Consider the following 20,323-nt stretch of genomic DNA (forward strand, 5'->3'; position numbering starts at 1 on the left):
TGCTGCAAATGCAGCAGAAGGTTGTAAGGAAGAAAAATGACGTTCATGATTTTAAAATAGTGAGTCAGAACAATGATACTGCTTTTATACCTCTAACAGTCTTCCTATGAAGTGTTGATATTATGATAGTTATTTAATCTACCTTGCCCTGGAGTGTAGTCCTCTCAAGAAGGCCTAGTTTCTGTCCCAAGATACTGCACACTGACAGTGATTTTCATACACTTTGGTAACTGTTGAAGCTTTTTCTGAAGCTCAGCAAAGGACTCTAGGTAGGGAAATTGAGTTTTTGAGGAGTTAAGACACGGGAGCACACTGTATAATTTGAGCCACGTTATCAAAATGAATGCACAAGCTAACTACAAGTAGATGACCATAAGCAGCATCACCTTGCTCATATTTGCTGAGCACACGTATAGCATATCTACACTTTACATATATTAAGAAAATTAAGACTAATAAAAAGGACTTCTAAATTATACAGGAAGATACTAATGTGATATGCTTGAAGGGAACAGCATTATCACTATTTTGTTCATATTATTTATATACATTCTTTCCTTTCTCTGTTACTGTTTGGACCAAGATTTGATGCAGGCATACTCAGACAAACTCAGAATACTACAGATTCTAAAGTAACAGCTAGTTACCAACTAAAGTGAAGAACTTCCTTTAAGTACAGAAATGAGCAGAGGCAATCATCCATAGTAACAGCTAAAAGAGACTAACCTCATCTCTGTGCTTCTGACAAAAGACCAAAAACTGAGATACTGCATCGCCCTTTCTGCTTCGTGGAGTAGAGGCTGGAGTTTTCTTTCTACTGAGAGGGGAGCCTATCCCTCTTTTGGATTCAGCCTGTTCAGATGACTTTTGAGGAGTAGTATTCTTAGTCTCCAACTGACTGCTATCTTGCGCATCATCAGTGGCAGACAATTTTGATGTCCTTCTCCTCCTCTTGTTAGGAATGCCAGACTCCTTCACTGATTTCAGACTTTCAGTGGTTTCTTCATTTGAGTAGGATGACTCATCTACCTCCTCCTCTAAAAGCTCCACAGCAATGCCAACTTCCTTTGCCACTTGAGGATTAAGATGAGGTCTGTCCCTAATGTAGATGAAGGTGTATTTGGCCTTCCGTTCTTCCACTGTCATGCCTACTGCTTCACTTGCTTGCTTAACACCCATCTCCCACTGTGGTCGCAGCTTCCCTGAAACAGGTTTTAACATCTGCAAAATAAGAAAATACTGTGAGAAATGTGCTTGTTTTTCATTCCAAGATACCACCATCAAGAAAAAACAATTCCAAGAGACTAAGTGTAATGTATATTTACAATTCAGTTATTCAAATGGAATTATGCTTGACAGAAATAATACCAAGCATTAATCATTGACAAAGCAGAACAGAAATGACTTTTAATAAGTAACAGTAATGTGCCACCTCTGCTTCTCATCTATACATAAAATATAAGATTACGTGCCAGCTTCAAAGCTTACCAGAATATCTATTTACATCTATACATACCTATAACAGTAAAATAATAAGTCTGAATATCTTGCCTTTTTTGGTAGCCTCTTACCTTTATTTTCTCTGCTTTAGTGAGGGCTTGTTTTGCACTTTCCTGGCATAATTGTTCAAACTGATCTTTTCCTTTGAAAGGCACAAGGCTCTTCTCAAATATCCAGGCTCGTTCTGGAGCATCTCCAAAAAACTGAACATGATACTGACGAAAACTCTTTTTCTGTCCTGAAAAATAAAAACAAATGTATTTAAGATCCAACTGAAGTTATCTAATTTTTGCAAGCTGCTACATTTATTACAATGACCAAAGCACAGTACAAACAGTTGACCTTCGAAGCACCCACTTGCTGGTCTTAAAGTCTCTAAGTAATGAAGTTTGACATAAAAGCCCACCAGTTTAGCCTAAACAAGAATATGCTTTGCTAAATTAACTTACAATCATCTGTCAGTGTGTTCCATGTGTATTAATTTATATGTAAGCCTGCATTCTTCTGAAAATGCTACATATGAAAATGAATTAAAAATCCAAGTTTTCAAAGCTTGAATAGTCTGCGCACTCAGCCTGATCTCCAATCTGCCTAAACTTCATCTTTTTAGCATTCTTGAATAGAAACACACACATAGCTGATTTGAACAATTGCAATAAAAACTTCATCCTAACCAAGCTTATAAGGAATCAGAGCAAGAATGGTAAAGGATTTGTGTGGTGGATGGGAGAGTGGGAAGATGAGAGAACAATTCTGAAATTTAGACAAGAAATATTCTTCTAAATCATAAAGAGGAATACTGTCTCCTTCTCTAAGAAACAGGCTTATAATCCTTCCTTTCTAAAGATATCAGGTATTCTAACAAGAAAGGGGAACAGAACACTTTCAAAATTCATGGAGGAATTCCCACTTAAAAATGAATTTCTGAATGGCAAATGGTAGAGGTAAGGGAATCAGACTTAAAATATCTTCTAGCATCTCCTTCATATGTTTTCACATGCGGATTTGTTGTCTGCCAAGTATTTAGTTTTAGGGTATCCTTCAAAGAAAAGTTTCAATAGCACTAAGCTACACTTCTGTGCTTGTCAATCCTGCTAGAAAGGATCAGTTGCCCACTTTGGTCATTTTGTATTCTATGGTTTTTCAAGGTGCCACCATATTAGTATGTGTAAGATGTAGTCTGTGAGAAAGAAGAAATCGGGGAAGGGCTTCTGTAGAGTAAGAATAAATAAGAGTCACAGTCATTGGCAACAGATGTCTTTAAACTAGGTCTCAATTTTGTTGTTTTTCAAAGGATGCCTTCTGCTTTAGTCAGCAAATGCTTCTACTTGATTACCTGATACACTGTATTATTACTGTCTTTTTTTTGTAAACCTAAAACCACTCTTTTTGTAATTACTCAGACAGCAGTTACTTTTCAAGGCATTTGATCTTGCCTCAAGATGTGGCATCTGGAACAGTAATAATATGAAATCAACCTAATTAATGGCATGAGCGGACGTTCTATTAACCATTACAACCATATATATACTATGTACATGAGATCTGCAAGAATGATGATGACTCAGTTGAGATCAGGTACAAGGCTTTAGAGGAACAGCACAGGAAAGGTTTTGGTCTGTCTGCATCATACATGCAATCCAATATCCTAATACACATTCCAGTAAATTCAGTAAAGCTTGCCCTCATCAAGAAAATTATTAACTAGAGATACTGAGCTCCAATAAATTATCTCTGATGAAATACAGGATATTTTTTGTATTTAACCAGGATGCCTAAGCTGCTGATAGTGAGATGGTCCATGCTACATTTACAACCACTCCTTAAGATCGGCCTTTGATTATCCAGCAGCCCAGTACCAAGAACAATCTACCTTTTGCAATGTAATACAGAGTATCTGTACCTGCCTAATTAATTAGTGTAAGTAATAGTGTCTGCTGATACAATAACTGAAGCTGTTTTTGAATCTGCAGATGTCTCCTGTGGACAGAATCCATAACAATGCTCCTGGATAAAATAAGGGACATTACTAAGGATTACTACAAATAAAGTCACCATTTCTGGCTCAAAGAATCCTGGAACCACCAGGTACTAAAGGGTTAGGAGAGTACTTTGTGGGGCTTACCACTATTCTTCTTCTTCTACTGTACCTTAGCATCTGTTCTTGTCCAGGCAGAGACAGGAGCTCTACTCTGAATCAGTATGGGCTTTCTTATATGCAAGCGTGCATCCTGCAAGCTGAAAGTTACAAACTTCTCAAGCCAAAGCAGCTGGAATGATGAAATCAAGTATAAACAGCAAGAAATTCAGACTATACATACTGTTGATCCTAATCCTAGAAATGACAAATACAAAGACCTAACTGGGGATTTCTACAACTCCCACATAAAAGAACTCTGCTGCTTGGAACAGAAGACTTTTGATGGTGTCTCTACAGTAAACACTAGTGGAAGATTAGACAAGATTGGGAATACATACTGATGTTTTGAATATCATTAGTGTGCATTAATTAATTATGAAGGCTGCCCAGGAGCTAGTCAAGCTTTCTGGAAGAAAAGGAAAGCCCCAAAGCAACTCCAGAGTAAATACCAGAAAAGCCTCCCTCCCCAGTATATTTCTTCAAAGAGGTTGAATTTAATCACTGAAAATATATGGGCTCCTCTTTCTGTTAACACTCCACAAGTTGGACTCAGAAATATGACACTTCATTTGCTACATCTGTTTTTATAGTTTCTTTTAAAAAGCTAATATAGAGATTCTTGATAATGAGGCAACAATCTTGCTCCTTTCAATGAGCGGAATTATTCAGCCAGGAACAGAAACGAGCTTTGTTTCTCTCAAAATCCAGCTCTTCTATGTCATAATAGATCAAAGAGTCAAAAGACTAAAATCACAGAGGTTACATGATCAAAACTCTGAACGACTGCTACAGGAAAAATTTGTCCCAAGAATCTATAATAGCCACATAGCAATCGCATGAATGCTTGAAGGGATCCCAAGAAGCCACTTAGATTACTAATAACATGGAGTCTACCTGCAGCTCTCTTTTGATTTAAAAGCCTATTACAGATAAGATCATGCAGTCTCTCTTAGCAATTCATTCCAATGCTTCACTGCCTTTTATACTTCCAAGTTGATCTTCACATGTAGTCTAAATATTTCCTGTTACTAAGCTCGCCTCTTTCCAGAGCAAGAAGCACTTATGCTTTTTCTCCTTTGCATGTTATTTAAGGGCAGTTAATGGGTTTTCCTCATCAGCTTAAAACAATTCCGTTTCCTTCCGTTTGTTCTCACACTACACTGTTGTTTATGTTCCCTCAGTACCTTCTCCATTTAGTCCACATCTCTTGAAATAAGATGGCTCAAACTGGATGAAATGAACATGATGCAGCTACTGAAAAAGCAAAGTATCTATTTCATGTATTTTATGACCAGCATTATTTATGACAGTATAATTTGGTCCTACGGCTGACACAACTATATGGGGCTATTATGACACTCAGATTTTGCCTGCAGTAACACAGCTTTGCATTCATTTTCCAGCTTGGTCTTCTACCACTGTAAAAATCTACTTACTCCTACTGAGCAGGATTTTTCAGACCACACCCACAGAGCATCAAGATCACTCTCATTTCCAATCCTACATGTTTACATTCTATCCACATTAGAAATTTGTAACTCTAATACAAATTTTACATGTGTAGTTTGTTTTCCAAGTTCTCAATGCAATCCCTGATAACAACTGAATGATGAAGGAGAAGTCCTTTTCCTCCCCAACTAAAAAGAACCCTCTCTTCCCCGCTCTTTCACATACATACAAAAAAAAAACCAACCCTGGAAATACATACTTAAAGGCTTCGTAGTAACAAGTGAATGTCTTACTCTGTTCCTCGCAAAGGAAACTGATACCTTTTCTTGACCTAATAAAATATATCAAAGTATTTAGGAGCATAAATAAAAAAAGCAAGGTTATGTGCTCCTACTTTGGTTTGATATTCCTATTAACTTGCTTTTCCCCATAATTTCCAACTTCTTTGGATTTCCATTAGCAGGTTTTCCAAACTTTCAGTAAAATTTGAAATAAACATAGCAGAAATTCTTTACAGTGTTCAGATGGAGCTAAAACTAGTGAGAGACGCAATGCAAAAACACTTTCTGTAAATGCAACAGTAGCAAATGAAAGCCTGAGGAATGTTCACAGTTTTAAGTAGCAGAGGACACTGAATAGGCTGAAATGCTTTATGTCTTTTTTCCCTTTTTTTTTTTTTTTTTTCCCCTTCTTTTTAATTTGGTAATACCTACCCCAAGTCTTCAGATTCCCCAGTCTAATGACCAGGACTGTAAGAATGAAGCACCACCCCAAGAATACTGAGGAAGCACTTATGCAAATTGGACATATATTACATTATGGAACCAGATGGGATGCTTTAGAAGGAGCTGAATGTGTTGGCCAATGTAGTTGAAAGTTAATCTCTGTAATTTTTGAAAGGCCAACTACGGATATCCCTGACAACTGGAAAAAGACAAACATTGCAAACATCACACCTATCTTCAAGAAAAATAACAATCTGGGGAGCTACCAGCTCAGCCAAATAATTTAATGCCTACAAGATAATAGAGCAAATCCTGTTTGAAGAGATGTCCGAGCGCTTGAAGGAAAAGAAGGTGGCTGGGAGCAGCCAACAAAGATTCACCAAGGACAAATCATGCCTAATCTGTTTATTTCCTATAAGGGATAAAGGAAGGGCAGTGTTGTTTAACTTGACAGCTAAAATGGTTTCCATAGTGTTCTTAAAACACTACATAAGAGATGATTATGAAAGAGAGAGAAAAAACTGGCTTAGCCACCAAGCCTTTATAGTGTTGTGAAGAGAGATACAGGGTCCAACCTGTGGCCTTTACTAGCTGAGTCCATCTATACTAAGGCAGACACTGATTGACATCTTAATAATAATCTGGAGAAGAGCAGAGCACACCTTTAGCAAACTGGGGGTGATTCTAGTCAAAACAACACTGCTGTGCAGAAGAACTTATAACACTGCAGAAACAGGCTGATAGGAACCTCACTAAATTCATCTAAGTCATATACAAAGTCCTGCATCTGAGATGGGATAACGTGATACAGTAGTAACCAGAGAGATGCTGTCCAACTAGACTTCAAAAAAAGGTGCAGGGTCCTTGCAGACATGAAATTAAACTTGAAACAACAGTGCAACCTTGTAGTGAAGAGGGGCAGGAACTTGCATTAGCAAGAATAAAGCCTGTCAGATATGCTTATTGCCTTCTATTTAGCCCTCGTGAGACCTCTGAAATACTCTACCAAGTTTTGGGTTCCCCAGAACAATGAAGACAGGAGCCAACAAGAAGCTAGAGTACGTGATGTAGAGTAAGACGTTCAGAGAGCTTTCACTTCTTAAGTCTCAAAAAAAACCCAACAACCAAACAAAAGAAAATGAACCACATCAAACCCACTGACATTTGGAGAGATCTTACTGCTGTCTTCAACAACTTAGGAGGAAGTATATGCAGAAGAATGAGGCAGACTCTGGATTAACGTGGTACTAATATAAAAGGTTGTACAGTCTCCATCTTTGAAGGCATCAAACACTGTGCTGGAGTAGGCACTGTGTACCCTGGTCCACCTTAGAGACCATACAACTACAAGGGATTCTTTCTAAGCTTTATTACTTCATCATTCTACAACCAGCACAGATAAGCCTCTACTGTTTAAGGAATAAGAACTGAGTAAGAAGCTACAAATGAGATGATGAATAAATGGGTAGAGATTCTTACATAAGAATTTCAATCAGTAGTGCCTGCGTTTAGAATCAACTTATGTTGCATGCAGATAACTACTGATTTCAGGAATCAAAGAAAATTAAGATGAATTAGAGGCTGCTTTTAGTAAAGCATAATCATTTGGGATTATTTAACCCCCATGAGTTTTCAATAAAATATTCAGCCTATATCACTGCTCAGAACATCTCCACAAAAACAATGGAAAGCATGTATCATCAGGTAACTTTTTAATAGGATTTCAAACAGTTTCACAGATCAAAACTTTGATCTCTTTTGGATAGTATTTAAGTTAAAAAAACACAAAAACCAAAACACCAATATAGTAGAAAAACTTAAGACTGCTATACGCTCAAAAATAGTGCTTGCATGATTTTAACATTCCTCTTGACAGTGATGAACTGGTTCAGTTACTGATACAAACGAACAGACAAAATGAACAGAACTTTCCCAAAATAATGTTCACATTCTGAAAGAAATCCAGATGTCTGTAGCATCAGGGACATACCTTTTAGTTTAGTGTAGGAATGAAGAATAGGATCAGCAGAAACCATACATGGCCACCAAGGAAAACCCGATACTTTTGACCACACTAGATCTCCTATATTGTACTTCAACAGATGGACTTTGTCATCTCTGATGGTACTCTGTGTTGAATCTCTCTTAGCAGGAGCCTTAAAGAAGAAAAAAAAGGGAAAAATATTATCACAATTTCTCCCTTAGATACACTCTAGAATTACTAAACATCACACAAAAATAAACAACAAAGTAATGTTTGTATTCTGTTTAAACATTCAAGTAAAATGAAAAATCTTCTTTTTAGTTTGAAATATTAGCATGTAAGCTGTGACCTGCCTTTATTGTTCTGAGAAACTGCTGAGAGACCATCAGGAAGGCTTGCTTTAATGTCAAACACATTCACTGAGCACCAACTGAAGATGCAGAAGAGTCAATCTCAGTTTTTATTGAACATTATCAATCAAGTTAAGTGCTAAATAAGCAAAAACTCTGTTCTGGATTAGAATCTAGAATAGCTTGAAATGCCTAGATGTCTATACAGAAACAGCACGTATAACCAGTCAAGAAAAAAAAGAACCCAAATTTTACATTTTTTAGCTCTCTTTCTACATTGTAAGGAAAGCATGACACAAACCCTACATCCTCACACCCTTTAGCAATGTCTTCTTTTTCCGTTCCAGTGTTAGTAGCAGAAGTTTGTGAGAGTCCGGTTCATGCTCTAAAGGTAGGTCAGTCGCTGGAAAACTGTCACAAATCTCTTTTCATTTCAGCGGATAGATTTAAATAGTACAAGGGCGTTTTATGTTTCCCACTGACGGGAACATATTTTTTATTATTTATAACAAAATTCACCAATGAAGACATTTATTTAGAAAATAAAATTATGTCACATTCTATGAAGTTACTGACATTCTTTTTATCTTCATTTGTTCTATTTGATGTAAATAACAAATGCCCTTATCTAGGTAAACTTTAACACTGGATGTGAGAAAGAACATTTCTCATTGCAGGTATCTGTAAAAATAATTACTTATTTGCTTCTCTGTTATCCTGTATTTATGTGTAATGTATTATATTAGTCATCTTCTCTACTACCAGCTCAACAAACAGAAGGCAGAACAGAGCTTCAGGCTTTCAGTGGATTTAATGTTTGAGTTGAAACAAAATTCTGTTTTAATTAATACAAGTGGCAAGAGGAAAGAGGAAATACTGTTAAGAACCTGAAAATCTACAATGTGGAAATGTATAGTATTTGAAACATCATGTTGAATCAAAACTGACAAGGTTATCTTGTAAATAGACTTTTAAACCCAGAGAACACCATTAAGACTAACGTTATTTTCCAAAACCAAACAACAAATCTTTGACACACTGCAACAGCATCGAGGATTTTTAGTTCTCAAACACAGAAGTAGATCCTGCTAGAAAACAAACTTAAAGCTCACTGCACTGAGAAACTCCTTTCCTCAAAGCTTTTAAAGCTTCTCCTGGTAAACACACATGATACTATGTCATCTGATTGTTAGGAGCAGTTACTCATCCAGTGATTCAGCTTTTCTGATGAATTTAGACTTGGTTCATGTGCCTGCAGCAAGAGCTGTGTTCCCATGTTTCAAGGTTTTTGGCTCTCTAAGGAATCTGCAAGACTGTCAGAAAACCCCCGCTGCTGAGCTTGCCTCAAGTCCAGCATTCTCAAAAGACCTCAAAGATTCTAAGCAGATGTGAAAAACCAAATGCTCCTTCTAGCACTTAAATATGACACAAAAAGTTAAGCTTAAAAGCTACAAATCAAGAAACACATATGCTAAGAAAAGATCCAGAAAAACGTTAATCTTGAGATACAAAAACGTACTTCAACATTTAAACAAAATAGATGGGATGAAAATATGTTCAGAAAAATCTAACTATTTGAAAATGTGAAAGTTATTCCAGATTCTTAATCTCATTTTTAATTTACAAGCCCCAGTATTTTTCAGAAAGTGCAACTAAGCTGAAAAGATTTACAACTACAATCTGAGAGGGATCTGGCTGGAATAATGAAAAGGCTCAAGCAGCGCTTCTTAATGCTGCGTAATCTAAAAGGGATGGCACTACAGGGGTGAATATTGCATTTCAACACATCTACAGGCGAGTCATGAATTTTAACTTCTTTGATGGATCATGATTAAAAAAACTGGGAAAACAACAGCCCTCTGATAAAAACTGCAAGGCTGATCTATGCAATACTTTCTGTATTTATGCTTTCTTTTATTGATAAAATGTACATACTTCAAAGGATGGCAAAATGCAGCACAGAATTCTACAAGCATCATTTTTTTGAGGAGGTCTTTTATGAGGTTATTTAAAAATCTAGACTGCACTGTTGTGAGCTCATTCTTATCCATCTTCCTTTCCCACTCATCCTGATTTCATTTGATTTCCTCATTCTTGCAGTTACTCTGATCCATTTCATAGGTACCTCAACTATAAATGGTGAAGTGAAATGCCTGGCACATACTTCTAAAAGAAGCAGCTCTCTGACACTAACAGTCTCCTTAATATTTCCTCTGTAAAGTATTTCTGCACACTGCCAGCATAGCATTAGAAATCTTAAGATTAGAAACTTAATTAAAGTCACTTAAAAATCATCAAGAAATGATAGACGCTAGCGGGCAGTCACACACATTTTACTCCAGCTTCCAGGTTGTTTTGTTTTTAGATTACTGCTGAGATGGGATGGAGAGAGCATCTCTACAAAAATCTCTGTTATTGTATGAACGGGGCTAGAGCTTTTTCAGGAGACACTTGTATTGTACAGAAATAAGCAATGTGGCTTGCAGTATTTTTTCTCTGGAGGAAAACAGGAATTGTTGTTAGGAGAATTTTTTTAAGCAATAATTGAGTATCCTTAACAATGTGCAGTTAATGCACAGGCAATCACTGCGCATCTGTAGAACATGGAGAGGTAGGGCTGGAAGCATTACTGTGGTGGTCTGTGATGAGCAATTCATACTGCTCCAACAGTAGATCAGTTCTTCCTTACTTAATGATACTTAAACAGGCAAAATAAGATGAAAAATTCCTTGTTTAAGAACACAACTGTAAAGTGAGGGAAGCTCAAATGAGTCAAACTAAAATACTTTTCCCTCAATTCCTGCCTGAAGTGGAAAAGATACAGGCTTCCTTAAAACAGTTCAAATTTCTAATGAGATAACCTACCCACAAATGTAAACAAATGGAAGTCTGTAGGAACAGTTCAGGAGCTTCTATCTTTCCTACTTCTACCAATAATTTCAGTGGCTTTTTTTCCTTTTTCAAATACTGAATTGCAGAGAAGTTACATAAATAGGATGGCTGAATCCCGGGTGAGCAGGTGATGACTGAGGATCACGCAGGGCAGCCCCGATGCTGAACTCACAGGCCACCTGACAGGCTCCACATTCCTTAGTATTGCAGCCACTGGTTTCAAGAGAAATCTCTGGCTTTCTAGATTTGAACCCTAATGAAAGCCTTGCTCTGAAAGGCAGCTAGACAGATTTCAAGTTTATTTTGTCTGGGCGACTGTGGAGTGTGGAACAGAATAATTCAATTACCATAACTGAGTTTTTCTGCAAGAAATTACGCCTTGAAGAATACCAGCATTCTTAAAAATTCATCCAAGACAGCAACTGCAATAGGCTGAGAGATACCAAAGAAGAAAAGCATATTTAATGTCTTCCCTCTTCTCTTAACATTTCCAAGATTTGTTTGCCATATCTCTCAGCACTTTCATCATCACATAAGTGATGAGTGACAGGCAGATTGACAGGAATTCCTGACACTTCAGTTAGCATTCTACCAGACCAAAGAAGTGAAATGTGATGGCTTGGTCATAGAAAACATTTGCATTTAATTAACTTTGCCTACAACCCATCAAAGGAATTCATCCAGTTTTCATTTAATTCTGGTCTGACTACGAATACAAGGCGACAAGAACATATTGTGTGTGATGGGTAATTTCAAAGTTTAAAATTATTTTAAAGCAACTACAAAGCATGATGCATTTAAGAACAATGTCATTACTGCACTGCATGCAGAGCTTCACATTTGTTTGTAGACTTTGTTATGAAAGCACTATGATCAGTTTGAAGCTGGCAAAGGACTCTTTTAAAAAACAGCTACAAGGCTTACCAAGTGACGTCAGACTGAGCTAAGTTATCTGTTCTGAAATTATCAGTGGTAAAGACTAAAGATATTAATATAATAGCAGATATTAATCAAATAGTAATGATCTATTTAGTGTACATGTGCAAGCACGTGAAAATTAATCCCTCAAATTGATTGTGAATTAACTGAAATGTCAAAAAGAACAGTGTTTCACTGAACTAACTTTGGAAGCTACAGAAATCGCCAACTTCTAACTGTAAAATGTCACCAGGGGATGAGACGAAGAACACTGCCCAGGAGAGAGACTGTATCACCAGAAAAGAGAACATTTAAGACAGATGAAGACAGTACACATTTTATTCTATTCTAACGGGGAAGCACTGATACTGAACAACTTGCAGGCATCTTCCCTCCTGTTTTCACTTTCAATTCAATTTGTGTGAAAGTAGTAACAGTTTGTAATCCTGCACCAAGAACTTCTCCTAGGCCACCCTATACATACAGACTGCTGGAGGTCCACTTGCACTCTGGAATAAAAATTTGCTAGCATTACAAAGGATCTAGGACAAAATAATCAAGGTTCCAAAACAGAATATATGCAGTTGAAATGTACTTCAAATCAACATTAGAACACAGAAACACAGTCTAACTTTTTTCTTCAATATGAAACAGTGCTCATTGACCACGACCACGTATTTTTCCAGTCCTGCTATCTATTAGTGAGTATTAGTGGGTGAAATACAGCATATTTGTTAGCCTGGATTTGTGTAATAAAGATAAAAATGAGATGTTTTGTCTTCTCTTGCCTCTCTAGCAGGAAAGATAGTGAACTAAGGAGGTGGCTATAGAACTCCATTCCTTTGAGAAGTTCAGGAGAGATGGGAACTTGCCTGAAGAAAAAGTGCATAACAAAGCAGAAAAGACTCACATTTTGTCACCTAGATTGATCAATGACCAGGTTCACTTTCAACAGAGACACTCCCTATAAAAAGACAAAGATTCCAAGCTTATCTTCCTTGAGAACCAACCATCCCAATTAGCTTCTTAGGAAAGCTCTTGCTTCCTGAAAAATTCAAGTCTCTAATTTGACAAAGGACAAATCACTGTTCAGCCTTCAGGCAATAGAATGGAAGGATGCAGCTACTTTCCTAAGGAGTTATGTTCTATCATTTAGGACACAGAAACGGCTTCTTACTCTCATTAAATGCGAAAAATCTCATTAAGTCACTTCAAAACCAAAAATCAGAACCTGAGCTTGATTAAAATCAGTGCAAATCCCTCAATATATACTATTGCTTCAAATGAAAAGGTTAACAACCCAAGATTCTGAAGTGAGGCCAATATTTATTCTAAATGATTCTAATTAAAAACAGTATCTTCATAGAAATAACCACATCAGAGATGGTTTTTTTGAAACAGCTCAATTATTGCTAGAAAATGGAGAAGGATGAGGAAACATGAGGAAAGAAGCAATGAACTGTTGAAGTTTTGTGTTTCACCTTCAGCACAACAGAAAAGGACACCATACAGTATCCAAAGACTGCAGTTCTCAAGAGCATTGCACCCATGTCTGCAAACTGCCTTGCTCCAAACATCTGTAGTACGTCTGCAAAATATGCATCACGTTGTGCAGTGAGGTACAGACTGCAGGGGAAGTGGACATAAAAAGCTCATATCAAAACAAGATGAACAGACTATATTGGGGTTCTCTTGTTAGCTTTTCAATTTCTAACTGTTCTAATACCAATACAGATACTTTGCTAAAACCACTCATATTCAGTTTTTACAACAACTATCTCCAAGTTATCTTTTCTTCTGTTACTAAGCACCTGAAAAAAGGGGGTGTCAAGATCATGGCACTGTGAGGAATTACCTCTGAAGATAGTAAATTTGATTCTTCCCAGCACAACCGCCGTTGGTTTTTTATTCTATGTGACCATATGCTGAAGCTATCAAATAGGAAAACCAAAAAAGGATAGAAAAAAATAAATAGATCTCTGCTCTACTTGTAAATCCCCTAAAAACTTTGCTGGGATGGCTGAGACTCTTCAAAAATCAAATACAAGTTTAATTACAGTAGCTTTCTTTCCTCCATTTCTCTCCACAAACTCATCTAGAGCAGCTCATGACACCTTGCAGAATCCTCCCTTCTGAGATGAAAGAAAGCAGAAGACAAAAAAAAAAAGTTTAGACAGGGATTCATAATTTACATTATGGATTTTAAAATAAAAGATCAAATTTGTATTTCAAATCAATGACATTTCAATTATTTTTTCTGGCTTTGCTTCCCTCATTATCGAGTTCCAAGCCGATGGCATGTTTTCTAGATGTTTTTACAGTTAAAAACAAATCTGTCTATCCAAGTCAGCAATCTTCCCTTACACAAACATTATATGAGCAAGCAGTTTAGAAATAATCTTTACATGGCATTTCACTGACTGGGACGCTATCTTTTTTTCACAGTATAGAGTTGAAAAGAAACAGATTCAATCATTCACAGATAGACCCAGTAAGATAGAAGTTCTGGAACACTTCCCAACCTTCAATCCTTCTGCAAATGTGGAGAGCAGCTTCATTCAGCAGCTTTGCTGAATTTCTACATTTACATTTAGATGACCTCTTAAATCACAAGCTACTGGCTTACTGCTGAAAGGTTCCATGTTCCAAAAAATCAGTATTTAAATTAGACATGGCGTGATCAGAACAAATGAAACTTTCTTTTATAGCAAGTATTATAAAAAGATTTCTGCCTACACTCAACTTTTCCAACATTCGCCAATCCTCAAAAGTTTTAACTGTGGTATCTCAGTATGTAAGACACTGTGGGTATGAGAGCTACAGAAGTCTGGAAAAGCACCATGACAGAGCCATGAGGAAGTTTAGAACAGGAAAGAGTTTTTTTCTGAAGAATTCCCCTTAAAGTTTCACACAGCATAACAGAAACAAACCTGAATCATCTCAGCACACACACACATTTTCAGAACGATACATCCACACGTGTTCTGCTACTTTGCCTGCACAATGTTTTCACGCACGTTCCAGATTAGAACCTTATGAGGGCCCCCATTCTTAGCACTCTTCTAACACCCTTGAGTTAGGGTTGAGTAAACAGAGATAAATGGGGTTGAGATTTCCTGAAGCACTTTGTTAAACAGATATGCTCTTGGTAGCTCACAAAGATCCAAGGTAGCACAGGTAGAAGTTCAGAAATCCTGATGCTCTTTGTGAAAAAACCAAAGCCCAGATAACACCACCAAATCCCAGATCCCCCAAACATTGTCTTCTGGTGGAGACAGATACTTGTCTCTACACTTCCCTGCCATAAGAACACTTCTGAAAGAAACAGTTTAGGTTTAAGGAAAACAAATGCTGATTTGGTGTAAAGGACGTCCATGGCAGAGTCCAGATACTACTTAGATTTTGAGAGTAGGCCTTTAAATTGAACACTGCACATAAAAGCAGGCAAGAGAGGTTTCCAGGTAAGTAATTACCATTATGTTGATACATGCAGCTGGCAGGTCCTCCAGTTGTAAAGGTTAAACACAGGAGTATCAGTGGGTTAATCAGCCCAGTGACAAGTGGGAAAAAAACCCAAACATAACCTTGATTTGGCAATGATGAAACATATTTCAGAAATGTTTCTCGTTTTCAGCAATAAAGATGTGCTGAAAACACCAATTGGGAATGCCCCAATCCCATATAAACAAGTTGGTCATTGCAGTAAAACACAGTAAAGAACAAACTCAAAGTGCTATCATTTCCATAAGATTAAGATCCCAAATTATTTTAGTTTGTTACAAGCATTCTCAACATACATTCAAATTTACAGTTATTTATCCACTTCCTCCCTCCTTTAAAAAAAGAAAAATGAAGCTTTTCTATCATTAAGTGCCTCGAGGCCACAGATTCATCATGTAAAGGAGCTGGGCTTGCTTGGCAATGGTCTGTACAACATCCAGTTTTGCCTCCTGTGATAGATTTCTAAACCAGAGTATTTTTATGAGCTCTTCACGTGAAAAAGGAATTTATTCCTTACTATTGACAAATTACATTTTTAGTGGCTGCCCATTTTATGATGCTCAATAAAACAATTCCTTTAAGTGCTCTCACAAAGAGCAGTCACAGAAATGTTAGCCAAATTGGGTCTATTTACTCAAAATAAAATGATAACTAAACAGTGGTAATAGGCAAACTGACAATTAGTGTCTGAGAACAAAGAACTCCTGAGCTCCTGAAGTGCACGTGCCCTATCTGAAATGCACTCCAAAGAAGGAAATTCATAAAGAAGGCTGAACCACTACTCCAAGACAGATCAAAATGTTTTGCTTTTGTTACTTTTTTTAACAGTTACTACAAAGCATCTTTTTTTTTTCTGACAAAAGGAGGCTTTAAGGGCCAGAATTGACATCTGGTACATACCACCACCATTTCCCAAAAATCTGTCTGAAAATCCATCCGAGTAGCATAGCACTGAACTAGAGATGTAACTCTCAGCTAAATGCAAAAGTTAGACAGGCGTTATTTTGGTTAAGCAGAAAACTGAGTAAAGCAACAGAAAGGCTTCACCTATCTTGGACAGAAAAGCAATGAAAACAACCAAATTGCTTGTCATTTCAACTACTAACAGCCAGTGCAGTGTGAGGACAAGATGTTGAGATGACATGTTCATGTTGAGTGTTGAGAGATAGCATCAGTACTGAGTGACAGTACTAGTGCAACGACTGAAAATAAGTCTAGACAAAGCAAACAAATGAAAAATGTCATTAACCTCAGTTGTGTTATGGCACACCATTCATTGTTGAGATGAAATGGGAAGTTAGCTGTTCCAGAAGAACTCTGCATGCTCTACCATTTCCACACAAACACGCAAAGAACAGAATGAATAAAAACAAATCCTGGAACACAAAAACCAATGACAAATATAAAACAATGCAGCATTTGGTAACACTCTTTGAATCAGATTCCTTTCTACCTGGTCAGCTCTTTTGGGTTGTTCCAACCTCCATACAGCTGGTAGCTCAGCTGGTGGCTCAGAGATGCACAGATGTAATTGACAAGAAAATTTAAAGCTGAGCCCCACTTCTTCAATGCTCACATCATTGTGGAGCAGTCTCTTGGGCTGCAGGAGGGTGGTTAAGGAAAAAGGGTTCAGCAAGTTCAGGATTCACAACTATTCTTGCAAGCAATGGGTAATTTCTGAAAACAACCCAATTCCTCCCTCAAAACGCACCTCTTCAGTTCACATTTCACTGAAAAACTGTAATATGACAGCACTGCTTCACAGTTAGCCTCTGCACTATTAGGCCAGGCTTAGAAGCAGTACATTCTCATTGCTCAGGGTCACTATCACTGGGTTCTGAGCAGAAAGAAAGCTCTGGGGATCAAAACCATCTTGTTCAAGCTGGCTCCATAAAGATTACTAAAACACAAGTGTGGGTGTTTTCATTATCCTACATCTGACCCAGGGGGTGAGGGGTGGGGTGGGGTGCAGAGGGAGAAACATATGTACCTGATCTGGAGTTTAAGAATCACACATTTATTAGAATACTTCTAGACATGTGGAAAACCTGGCTCAAGGACTTTTAGGTACTTCTAAGTGGCTCAGAAGAAGTCAAGAAATAACAAAATGCCATTATATTTTTTAATATTAATATATATTTTATAAAACACTATTTATAATATGGACAACAATATAGAGACATACCATGCCACTGTATACATCCACAAGACAACAGTATCTTAAATGACTTATATTGCTCTGGCCAACATTTCTCCAAAAAAGAAGACAGTGGAGATCAAAGCATCAAGAGACACAGCAAAAAGAACCAGCCCTTCACATCACACACCTCTTGCTCCATTATAGAATGTCATGTATATAACAAGTTTGCACTGACTCAAAAAGAAGCAGAGTTTTACTGCATGAATTCAGTCATCTCCAGCTACTAAATACAAAGTCATCACTGCGAGCTCTAGAAACCTGAGTCACAAATTGCCAGGAGTGCATTGCTCCATGACTCTTTTGCCCCCTCTGCTGAGCCTTGCCCTCCAAGCTCAGATGCTGAATTAGATGGTTCTTCAACTCACTTGTTACAGTTATTTTTAATGATCATTTTTGTAATCACATCAAGATACTACCTCATATTTGATTTGGATTCTACCACTCATGTGTTTATGAATAGATGTGAATGTAAAAACATTTTTTCCACCTGAGACACAAAAAATGTATTGAGACAACAGCTTGATGCAGAAAGCACACTTAATTTGAACACTTCTGTACACAACGAGAAGCTTGGTACAGAGGAAAGCCTTGAACAAATACTTCAGCTTTCTGCAATTGATTTCACATTCACTCTGAGACAGCCCATAGTTTCTAATCTCTGAAACAAGTACACTCTGTATGCTTCTGCTGCTACATAACATACAATTAGTTCTTTAAAATACTATTCCTATGAGACATTAAGAATGAATGATTTGAAATTCCAAAGTAACAATTACTGCTGCACATTGTGAGCTGCTGAGAACAAACAAATTTTCAAGGTGTAGCTAAACATAATCCTTTACTGAGGGCTAAAGAGTAACAGCAGCTATGGAACCCTTCCAAAGAGAGTAAGAATTCATTTCTCTTGCTCCTGAAGGTATCACCCAGAAGAGATTTTAAGGTAACTCCTATCCACTGGGATTCTAGTGACAGCAGCCGAGAATCCTGCCTTATCATGTCCCTGAAGATAGGCTCTGAAAACTTAGCAACAGCCTATTAAAAAAAAAGTCAGAGTCCAACTGCAGACACCAATTCATGTGGCTGTTTAGCTGCACATTTTACAGCATGTTGACCACGATTTCCTAATGACTGATGACGAAAACCAATTAAGTCCTCTTCCTGGAAAAGATCTATTTATTATTCCTGCACTTAAAACAAAACAGGTCATCTCAGGATCTGGCTATTTTCTCCACTCCTAAAAGCTATAAACAGGATAATAAACAGGATAATCAATTATTTGATGAGATCAGCTCACCAGTTGTAGAGAGGGAACTTGTTGGTTTCTGCCCAGCTCTACTAATTAGATGCAAGCTGTGGCCAGAGCAACAGCAACACCTGCAGTAGTGCCTATCTTCCAGCATGAAGCACAGAAGCGTAAAAACCAGCAGATAATCCTGAGACTGCTTCTGTTCTACTCTTGCTTGGTTTCTAAATCATTACCATTCACTGGCAAAGGCACTATAACATTACGTAGTCATCAGATATAATGAAGTTGGCCAGAACAGTTTTATCCTCTGTGAACACAAAACAGCAACACAAACACAAGACACAGACTAGTGGCATTTCTCCAGCAACTTGCAGCTGCCCCCCAGGTAGCCGCTGCAAAATCATTACAGACTGTGCTGAGTAGAAGGAGCAATGAACTGCCAAGTTTCTGGTACAATACTACATGAGGTCCGCAAGAAAACAGGATAGGAAGCTTTGTGAAAGGTACAGCTTTTAGATCACATGCATTGTGCACAGCTGGAATCTCTAAGCTAGCAAGTATAGCAGCGTGGACCTTCCAGGTTTGTTATGGACACAGCGTTGCTGCTTTTCTGAGCTACTGCACCCACGGCAGGTAGTTATACCAGCAAGCTGTGCCAAATGGGCAAGCTGCCATTTCCAGGCCCAAACTGGCTTATGCAGAGTAGGCTCAAATGTGCCAGTATAGTACACTGAACTCTTCCTAGGGCTGCAGAGCACGGCAGGCCAACATTTGGGATCACCAGTATAACACCTGGAAATATATGTACCCTGTCTGTTTCCTGTACAAAAACTCTTCATTGTTTAGGGATTAATCTTGATTACTTTGTGTTACTGCATTAAGTAAATCTCTGCCATCCTCCTCCAACAAGGAGGAAAATCATTTCACCTCTAACAAAAGCAGTGAGTGAGAAAATCTAGCAAGTCCCCATCCATAACTGCTGGCACTGCGAGAATGCAGCCATGACAAGCTCTAGAACAGAAACATCCTGCCACTTAACACGAGCAACACTACAAAGTGGGTAACTATCAGACTCCATGGGTTTGGCATTGACTCAAACATCCAACATGTAACACTTCACACGTAATACCTTCAGTCAGAGGTGTTCTTAGCCCAGTGTCAACGTAGTTCCTCAGAGTAGAAGCTGCTAATTGCTAAATCCACCATTAAATCCATCAGTAAAATGGGCCTGGATTTTAAAGAGAACTCCTTAGATGGAGAGATAAGGGAGTAGAGGGAAAGTGGTGAAGTGCAGGAGGGCAGGGAAGGAAGAGCCATGATTTGTCTTACTTCCCCTCCTTTAAACTGGGAAAGTGAAAGCACTACAGCCTCAAAGGCCTGGGAAAAGCTGTGGTATCAGCAGAAATCTAATTCATATC

General features: G+C 37.8%; 1 protein-coding gene across 2 annotated transcripts in view; it reads right to left on the reverse strand.

The window, feature by feature from the left end:
• Nucleotides 1–20,323, reverse strand: part of NSD2 (nuclear receptor binding SET domain protein 2) — a 98,129-nt gene that overhangs the window by 35,411 nt on the left and 42,395 nt on the right. For both annotated transcript variants that reach the window (XM_042872207.1, XM_042872206.1), the window contains exons 3-5: nucleotides 7,805–7,970; nucleotides 1,572–1,738; nucleotides 727–1,221 (exon numbers count right to left, since the gene is read on the reverse strand). In XM_042872207.1, coding sequence (XP_042728141.1) covers nucleotides 727–1,221; nucleotides 1,572–1,738; nucleotides 7,805–7,970 — 828 coding nt within the window. The remainder of the gene's footprint in view (nucleotides 1–726; nucleotides 1,222–1,571; nucleotides 1,739–7,804; nucleotides 7,971–20,323) is intronic.

Source organism: Lagopus leucura, unplaced genomic scaffold (genome assembly GCF_019238085.1).
Source record: "Lagopus leucura isolate 7727_CA_CO unplaced genomic scaffold, USGS_WTPT01 Super-Scaffold_100004, whole genome shotgun sequence".
NCBI lineage: Eukaryota > Metazoa > Chordata > Aves > Galliformes > Phasianidae > Lagopus > Lagopus leucura.